The 10,254-nt window shown below is 48.6% G+C and overlaps 1 protein-coding gene across 1 annotated transcript; it reads left to right on the forward strand.

The window, feature by feature from the left end:
• Positions 1-2,896: 2,896 nt before the first annotated feature.
• On the forward strand, positions 2,897-6,248 carry LOC105046014 (root phototropism protein 2). Its single transcript, XM_010924488.3, has 5 exons — positions 2,897-3,053; positions 3,166-3,235; positions 3,328-3,696; positions 3,834-4,577; positions 5,502-6,248. The coding sequence occupies exons 1-5, from the start codon at positions 2,995-2,997 to the stop codon at positions 5,991-5,993; spliced, it is 1,734 nt and encodes a 577-aa protein (XP_010922790.1). The 5' UTR covers positions 2,897-2,994; the 3' UTR covers positions 5,994-6,248.
• The last annotated feature ends 4,006 nt before the right edge of the window (positions 6,249-10,254 follow it).

Consider the following 10,254-nt stretch of genomic DNA (forward strand, 5'->3'; position numbering starts at 1 on the left):
TTTACAATAATATATATAATAATTGAAATAACAAATAAATAATATAACCATCATTAGGATCTTAATATAATTATTTAATCATTAATATTTTATCATAATGATTCTTATTTTTTTATTTTCTATATCATCTTATAATAATAGTCATAATTATATTATAACAACCACTGTATAGTAACTTTATGTTATTTATTATATCTAATTATAATAAATAAAATAATTTTGCAGTGATATAATCACTTTAGTAAGTATCCTTGAAAAATATAATTATGATTGTTACATTGTAATTATTTGTTATTATAATATAAATTACAATAATGCATCTAATTGCTTAAACCCAAATACATTATAGTGCTATAATTAATATAGTAAGTTTTGTCAAGGTAATCAAATAATCATTTAATAGCAAGATTACTTTCTGTCATAATCATAACAGTATTTGATAATTACTATCTTACAATAATCATATAATAATTAGTATGTAATAAGATATAATGCTCCATTTTCTCCACAACCTTTTATTCAAGTGTCTGTCCTTTTCAAAAGTGAACTCCCTCCTTGCGTTTAAACCACAGAATTCCCCGAGCAAAAAACAATAACCACCATCTTGTGATGCAGCTCAAATTACCAAATGTGTAGATGCAAGTAGTTTGTTTGCATTCCATTTTAGCCCTTCTTTCCTAGCCATTCACCAGTCAAGGTGGGACAAAAGGATGCCATCTTTCACCTTAAGGTCTCTATCTTGCGTCACCATCCTTGGACCCTAACCAGAATTTGTTCTCTATCCTCAAGTTCATGATCTTCTCACAGTCCAACAAAACTCGGCTTGGTCACACGGGTGGAAAAAACTCGCTTTCCAAGGATCCATGTGATCCAAGTGTCGCTTTACGATCTTTAGTGCTCTTTCCTTATCCATATATAAATCTTTAGTATCACCTTCCCACTTGTGAGTTACCCGATAATGGGCCTGGTTGGAAGATGAGATCCAATTAACTGACCTGATCACCTTTGTGGATCTCGGCCGATATCACGTTTTGGTATTCCACATGGGTTGTCCAAATCTAAGCCTTAATACATATATACAAACAAACAAATATATACAGTACACGCATGCATGCACGCACATACATATCCTAATTACTTGAATATATATATATATATATCATGGAGGCCCTAAACATGGTTCAAGCGTTCGATGTTTATAAGTAATCATCAACAAAACATTGTCGCTGGCTCAATTCAAATCCAAAAAAAAAAAATATTTAAAATATCTGCTTGCAAGTAGAGTTTTTTAAGGTTCTACATAGAGTACAGATTCTTTGCGATGCATTGTATGCAATCACACATGGATGCGGACTGTCTGATGCACACCGCACGGTCATATGCAACCGTCCATCGCTTGATGGATGGTGCATGCGATGCATCACACCGTGTGGTGCATCGTGAGTACCACAGTGGAGCCGTGCGATGGTTAGAAGGAAAAATGTGTGTCCAACATTGTGTTGCAGGGTTAGACGGTTCAACAGCTAGCAGGTCCAGCCTGCTGCCCTTGCCTTAAAGCCTCTTTGTTTGCAACTCTCTGCATATTTGTGAAGCCCATTGTTAGAGGCCTTCCAGCATGAAAGCCCACATTGACCCGTACATCCAAGTCCAACCAACCACGCGATGAGAACAACTCCACGTCTCTTTCGACCTTTTGAGCCCAACCAATACCCAGTTTTTCCTTGGAACATGACAACTTAAGAGCTAGGTTGCACCACTGACCTAGTAAACGGTATCATTTATCCTCCTTGGGGATCTATCTCTTTTTCTTCTTGTTTTTTTTCCGCCCAAAAGTGAGGGTAACTAAACGTGTCACTCATTTGCGGTCGCAATTGGGTCCAAATCAGCGGTGAAGTTTTATCGTCATTGCTATGTGGGAACTGTTTTTCCTTATTTTATTCCACTGTTATCTTTTCCCTCGATCCCATTGGAGGAAAAATTTCTTTAGTCACGCAGAGAGATAGAGAGACGTGAACACGCGTAAAGTAGTGATTGGATGCTGTGCATGCGGTTTGGATTACTGCGGGGTCCACCATGTTACGCGAGTTTCGCTGCCACCTCGGCCTAGTGTCGTGGCACGTCGCTCGCCAGGATATTCTGGGGTAGAGGACCGGGGCTTTCCAGCCATATGTTCCCGCGGCGGGAGAGACCGAGACGGATGCAGAGCCACTCCGCTCGAGTTCCGGCTCGAGCCGCGTCCAAACCACAGGGTTCTACGTACTACCGCTTAAGAGAGACGGTCCTTGGTGCTATAAATATAGTGGGTGTGACAAGTATAGCTCAACAAAAAAAAAGTTCTTGGACCATCAATTTGATTTTAATTAATCAAATAGATTAATTATAATAAATAATAAATATATGATAAATTAATAATACAATTATAATAAAGTATTGTTTGTTATATAAAAATTTTATTTATTTTATTTATATTTTATTATAAATTTTGTATTATTCATTTTAGATGATTATGAACATAGAACTGACAATCCAGTCCATTCACAGTTTAGCTTCAAATATATAATAATAAAAAATTTGAGCTGTCTATTTTTTTTATTATTATTTATTAATATAACATCCATTTACTGTCTGTACAGCCAATAAAGGTAATGCAGACAGTGTCTATAAAATTTCCTGATCGATTCTTAGAGGATTTTTGCAAACCTAATCCACATGCTAGTGTATAGATCCAAAATGTACAAACGCCAAAAATATGGCTTAGCCAAGCCAGCCAGTGCTTGGCTAAGCGGTCCATGCAGTGGCGTATCCATAGCCACCACTTTGGTGGGACAAGACTCCAGAGCAAGCAATTCAAATTCCAACGCTTTTAATTAAAACGGATCGATATGGATTACCAAAAAAAAAAAAAACATAGAAGGAATTATCCTCATATATCCCAACGGAAGAAAAGGGTGCTCACCTTTTAGTGGAAGCGCTTCTTCCGACAGAGCACTTCCCATGGCCCTCTCCTCCTCCAGCTCTCGCCTCCCTTCCGCCATGGAAAGAACTGGCCAATGGTAATATATCTTATCTCCCTTCTCTAATTAATTCATTCCCAAAAGACCTAAGCTGAATTTTCCAAAGCCATGTATAGTTCTCTAACATATGTTTCTTCTACTAATACTGCAGGATTCTATCTCAAGATATCCAGACCGATATCATCATCGATATCGGTGATGTTAGCTTCCCTCTTCACAAGGTAATCAAGCTCGTTATGATTCCTCCTTAAATGAACTCATCATAGTTTATTTTTACCTAAAAACCTTTTTTTTTTTTTTTTTTTTGATTCAGTTCATACTTGTGGCTAAGAGTGGGTACATAAGAAGAAAGATCATGGATTCAGACGACGGTCGGATCAATCTCTCGGAGGTGCCTGGGGGTGTGGAGGCATTCGAGAAGGCGGCCAAGTTCTGTTACGGTGTGAACTTTGAGATCTCGGTGCACAACGTGGTGGTGCTCCGTTGCGCTGCCGAGTACTTGGAGATGACCGAGAGGTACTGCGAAGGGAACCTCGCTGGACGGACGGAGGAATTCTTGGCTCAGGCCGCGCTCAAGACGCTTCCTGGCGCTGTGATCCTGCTGCAATCTTGCGAGGATCTGCTCCCCATGGCTGAGGAGCTCCAGATCGTGAAGCGATGCGTCGATACCATCAGCTCGAAGGTTTGTCCTCCTCTTTTTCTTCCATTTCTTTTTCTCACAAGTTTCTTGTACTGTTCCCTAAATCTGCCTGCCTTTTTTGTACGGATTTGATTAAAAAGATTGCTATTCTGGGGTTAATCCGCTCAATTTTTCCTCAGGCTTGCAACGAGGCGAACTTTCCGACGAGGATCCCGCCGGAGTGGTGGGCGGCGGAGCTCGCCGCCCTCAGCCCCGCCTCCCTCCAAAAGATCCTCTCCGCCATGCGATTCCGCGCCGCCTCCCCCAAATCCCTCGCCACCGTCGTCGCCGCCTACGCCGAGCGCAACCTCCCCGATCTCCTCCCCCTCGCCGGCGCCGCCCGCCCCGGCACCCTATCCGACACCGCTGCCGCCGCCGACCTCCGCAGCCCCCAGCGCGCCCTCCTTGAGTCCCTCGCCGCCCTCCTCCCCGGCGTCGTCCCCGACGACGCCCTCCCCATCGGCTTCGTCTGTTGCCTCCTCCGCGCTGCCATCTTCCTCACGGCCTCCGCCGCCTGCCGGCGGGAGCTCGAGCGCCGGATCTCCGTCGCCCTCGACCAGGTTACCGTCGCCAACCTCCTCGTCGTCGCGCTGGACTACGCCGGCAAGCGGATCGTCGATCTTGACAGCGTTCGCCGGATCGTGGGAGGGTTCGTGGAAAGGGAGATGGGCGGCGGCGGCGGCGGAGGCAACTATGGAGTCGGCGCCGTCTGGTGCTCCGCCGCGATCCAGAGGGTCGCCCGCATCGTGGACGCGTTCGTTGGCGAGATCGCCACCGACAAGGACCTCACCGTGCACAAGTTCGCCAGCATCGCCGGCGCGCTCCCCAAGTCCGCCCGGAGGTTCGACGACGATCTCTACCGCGCCGTCGACATCTACCTTAAGGTCCGTATACGTTGATGGACTCCTACGAAACTGTTACCATTGTTACAGAATAACGGCCGTTACTTTCCCTCGGTCTACTAAAAGAATTTTTCGCATAAGAAATTATTGAAGAGTAGCCAAAAAAAAAAAAAAAAATTTTTTTTTCCAGAGAAAATAAGATAGCTTTATGGATGGCAATTAATCCGAAATGGAATAGGTGAGGGTGGGGTCAAGATAGAGCGGTTATTATTTACAAGCTTGGATGATTAATCCAACATCTGGTTAGGATTCCGTGACCCAAACTAGCTTAAGGATCCACCGGTTTAAACAGATATGATATATATGACTTGTATCATGACACATAATTTACTTTATACTGCTCGTTCTAATATACCCATTTTGATCTAAAACAAATTCTTTTGCGCCAGATTTTATGAGCTTTAATATTCGTTATCATATTTTGTTTTTTTCCCTATAGATCTCTTACCTATTTGTGATTTTGAGAGTAAAACAAATGAAAAATATTAACAAATAACCATGCTCAGAAGACTTGATTGGGCAGAACCATCGCTTGACTTCTAAATCAACCTGTGTCCACCCTTTAACGGTTTAAGTTTGGTTCCAAAAGTTTTAAACGTGGTCTATTCGTAACCCATAATTCAGTCTAAGGTCAAGCTAATGGGATGGATCCATCTCAACCACCTTCAGTTCACTATCTAGTTTTAATTCATTAGACTACGATAGCAATTTTTTTCAATCTGATTTGGTATTTTAGATGTGAAAACAAGGCAATTTCAATCAAATAAATGATGATCATTAATAAGATCAATCAGTTAGTTCCATCTTGGAGAATTACCATAGAAATTTGGGCGGAACTTATGGCGGCCGTTATTTTAAGCGACCCGGTCAAAGTTCCTTGAGCTAATGTCGTTTTTTGGACGACAGGCTCACCCGGGACTGCACGAGATCGAAAGAGAGAAGCTCTGCAGCGTGATGGACCCGCTCAAACTCACCTACGATGCCCGACTCCACGCCTCTCAGAACAACCGCCTCCCCTTACAGATAGTCCTCCAGGCGCTCTACTACGACCAGCTCAAGCTCCGGAGCGGGGCGGAGCCGGAGAACGCGGTGACACCGCCGAACTCGGCCGCGGCCGCCCGGGCCGGCGCGATGGCGGATGCGTCGCTGATGCGGGAGAACGAGGCACTGCGGTCGGAGCTCACCCGGATGAAGCTATGCCTGTCCGAGCTACAGCGGTCTCAGGGCACTAGTGGGCTAAAAGCTGGGCCCAAAAGGCCCACATTTTTCTCCTCGTTTTCGAAGACCCTGGAGAAGCTTAACCCGTTCAGGCATGGGTCCAAGGACACTGCTAGCATTGATGATGGGGTGGGGGTGGATTTGACCAAGCCTAGGAGAAGAAGGTTCTCTATAGGTTGATTTGGGTGATGAGGTGCGGGACGATTTGACCAAGCCTAGGAGAAGAAGGTTCTCTATTTGTTGATTTGGGTGGTTAGGTGTTAGAGACGCGGCTTTTACGTTGGTTTGCATAATGGATTTGGTATTTCTTTCTCTATGTATATATGTGTGTGTGTGTTTGTATCCTTGTATGTATGTAGTTGACCGAATTCCTAAGCTTGTAATCTACTAAGAAGTTTGCATCAATGCGTTGAAAAAGTACGGCCATTTTCTGTATGATGATTACATAATGTTTTTTTTTTTAAAATTACAATTGGGTTTATTTGTTAATGTTTGAGAAATAATGACCGTTGACAGATCAACCATGGAGCTAATTAAGGACTTTGTTGTTTTGTATGGTTACAAACTTGCTCTTGCTTGTATCCTCTCACTTCTTCCATGTGTGGATGAAATACGTGGCATTCAAAGCTACCCTCCAAATGTCTAAGGGAAGAACATCTTGGTTGTCGCTAGGACAAAGTGGAAAGCCGTGACGGAAGCACTCAAGCTTGGCAACACGGCAATACCAAAAGATATGCGAGTATGCAGGATCGGCCCTGACATTTTTCAGATCTAGAATTAAATAAAAAAATAACATTTTTTTTATTAAAAATTAATATATTTTAAATATTAATTATTATTAAAAAATTAATCTAGGTGCAATAATTTTTTATAGTTATATTCGTTAAGCAGTGTATAAAACCCATCATTAACCTATTTAATTATTTTTCTTATTATAATATTATACAAAATCATCCTTACATCCTATTGGAATATCAAAATCTAGACCTGAGGTCTGGGGCGGTCGCTCAATTTGATCTGCCCCAGGACCGACCCTGCGAGTATGGAACTATCTACAAAAAAAGATTTGATCTGACCGTTTGAATGCAGTGCTTGCTGACAAGGAAAAAAAAAGGTTAGCAAAAGGCTGTTGTGAACACTTCATGACGAGGAAGATTGAATGCGTGGTGACCTACTAAGCTTGACAAGAGTTGTGACAAAAAAAAGATATGAACAGTGGAAATGAAATGCTGTGGAACAAACTGTTGGGGGATGTCCATCGACCGACCGACTGACGATGTCCCGACCGATCGACTGACGATGTCCCGATCGACCGACGGCCCGACCGACCGGCCGACGGCCCGATCGATCGACGGCTCGACCGGCCGACGGCCCGATCGATCGACGGCTCGACCGACTAACGGTCCAACGGACAACTCCGACTGACCGATACACCGACCGATCATCGGTCGTGGTGGCCGACTGACGGGCACCATCAGCGGCTGACTGCCGGCCATTCAACGGCCCATCTCCGACCAGGGCATGTCGGGCGTATCCATCCCGACCGACTGAACCCAGAGGTCTGATAGCCGACTCACATGAAGCTCGCCGACCGACGGAGGAGTCCGACGCCACTCTGCTGGCCACCGACCTAGGGTCGGTCGACTCCTCCTATCGCCGTACAGCCGCCAGACCTTGTCGGTTCTGACACGGACATGCGGCACAGTTACCTAGGGGCATTGTCCCGCCGAGAGCGAGGTCAACCCTGGTGATTAGACGGCCACACGGCGACATGACATTTTCACGGCGGCTCTGACAGTCTACAGTGAGTTGACAGTTCCTCACTTGTCTGCGTCATTAATGACGACGCCATACCGTGCTCCACTATATATATACCGGGGAAGGCAACAGTGCAGGGGATCGATCCGCTCGGTCTCTCCCAAAAACCCAGGCTTGCTCCTCTCTCCCTCTCTTTCTCAGAGCTCTCTGTCTGCATTTCACTGTTGCCCGGTCACCTCCCTGACTTGACCGTCGGAGGGTCCCCGCCGGAGCCGCCTCCGGTCAGTGCGGACTTCTTTTGCAGGTGCCCGTTCCCCGGCGGTCCGACGACGAGGCGATTGGCCGCAACAGATTGGCGCGCCAGGTAGGGGGGTACAAGCATGACAAAGACAAGAGCTCAACGATCGAAGGTAACAGGGTCGGCGAGGCGCTCTTCCCGCCGGGAAGAAGCCTCCCCGCCACCGTCACCGGCGGACCCCAGCTCTCCACGTCCGGCGGTGACCGCGGAGGCCCAGATCGCGGCCATCGTACGGCAGATGACCGTGCTGACTGACGCGGTCAGAAGCCTCCAGCAGCAACCGGCGGCCCGACCTATACCCTCCAGGAGCAGCCACCGACGAACGCGCCGATCCCCGTCGCCCCCGACCGAGCGCCCTCTACAGCGCTCGCACGGGGAAGAAGAGGAACGACCCCGGCGCGACGACCGACGGTCCCAGCAGCCCTCTCCTTCCTTGCTGGAACGTGCGAGGAAAGAGAAGCGGCTGCGCACACCGTCGGCCTCCCCCTCAGAATCCTCTGGAGACTCCACTCCTGGGGTCTCCCAACATCGACGAGCAGACGACTACGAGCGGCGGTTCGAGGAAATCGACCGCCGACTCGCCCAAATACAGATGGACGGCCAGAAGTCTTCGAATGACGTCGACTTCCATACCGCCCAACCTCTTTCCCGACTGGTCCTCGACGAGCCGATTCCCAGTCGGTTCAAGATGCCGCATGTGGAGCCATACGACGGCCCCACCGACCCGGTCGACCACCTCGAGAGCTATAAAGCTCTCATGACAATCCAAGGGGCAACCGACGCTCTTCTCTGCATCGGCTTCCCCGCCACACTCCGCAAAGCTGCCCGGGCTTGGTACTCCGGTCTCCGATCGGGTAGCATTCACTCCTTCGGACAGCTCGAGCACTCCTTCGTGGCCCACTTCGGCACCAGTAGGAAGCCGTCGCGGACGTCGGACAGTCTGTTCTCCCTCAAACAGGGGGAGGACGAAACGCTCCGACACTTCGTGGCGCGATTCAACGCGGCCACGCTCGAGGTCCGGGACCTCAACGAAGACATGGCTGTCTCAGCCATGAAGCGGGGGCTGAGGGCGTCCAGATTCACCTATTCCCTCGACAAGACCCTCCCCCGGACTTACGCCGAACTACTGGAGCGCGCATACAAGTATATGCGCGCGGACGAAGGAGCATCCGATCGACGCCTGGCCGAGCCCAGAGGCCCGAAGGAGAAGCGGAGAAAAGGTCGGGAGCCAGCCGAACCGAGCAGGCCCCCGACCGATGGTCGGCTTTCTCCACCCCGACGGATCCAAAAGCCACCTCGGCAGCAGACTCCGGGGCCGGTGCGTCCCAGGTATGACTCTTATACTCCCCTCTCCGCCCCCCGTGCGCAGATTTTGATGGAGATCGAGGGAGAGGAATACCTGCGACGGCCTCCACCTCTGAAGGCAAAGGGCCTCGACCGTCGGAAGTATTATCGGTTCCATCGGAGCCACGGCCACGACACCGAGCGGTGCATCCAGTTGAAGGATGAGATCGAAAATCTCATCCGCTGGGGTTACCTCGGCAAATTCCGGAAGGGTCCGCCGACCCAACCGACTGCCGATCGACGCCCCCGACCGACTGAAGAGGCGCCGACTAACCAGCCGACGGTGGGGGTCATCAGCATGATCTCCAAGCGGCTGGGCCCGGGGACGTCTGCAGGAGGGGAGCCGACGAAAAGGCCACGCCCGGACGACGTAATTACCTTTGCAGAAGACGACGTCCAGGGCATTCAAACTCCCCACGACGACGCTGTTGTTGTGTCGGCGACGATAGCCAACTATGATGTAAAATGAATTTTTGTTGATAATGGAAGTTCAACGAATGTTTTGTTTTACTCGACCTTCTCCCGAATGCGACTGTCAACTGACCGACTTGGGAGGGCCCCTGTGCCCCTGATCGGCTTTGCCGGAGATGCCGTCACGACAGAAGGAGAGATCACTCTGCCCGTAACGGTCGGTACCGAACCACGGCAAAGCACGGTCTCCCTAACTTTCGCGGTCGTCCAAGTTCCTTCGGCCTACAACGCCATACTTGGACGACCCAGACTGAATGCCCTCAAGGCGATCGTCTCGACATACCATCTCCTCGTTCGGTTCCCGACTAAAAATGGGGTCGGGGAGATGCACGGGGATCAGCAGCTCGCCCGATGATGCTTCCAGATCTCCGCTCAAAGCGACGAGGCGAAGGGCTCCTTGACAATCGACAAGATGGACCAGCGGGAGGAGGAAGAACGGGGTTCGCCAGCCGAACAGATGGTGGCAATCCCGATTGCAGAAGATCCCGATCGGAAAGTTTGGGTCGGGTCCCAATTGCCCGACCCCGAACGACGACGACTAGCGGAGCTTCTGACGGCCAATGCCGACAT

Source organism: Elaeis guineensis, chromosome 5 (assembly GCF_000442705.2).
Source record: "Elaeis guineensis isolate ETL-2024a chromosome 5, EG11, whole genome shotgun sequence".
Lineage (NCBI taxonomy): Eukaryota > Viridiplantae > Streptophyta > Magnoliopsida > Arecales > Arecaceae > Elaeis > Elaeis guineensis.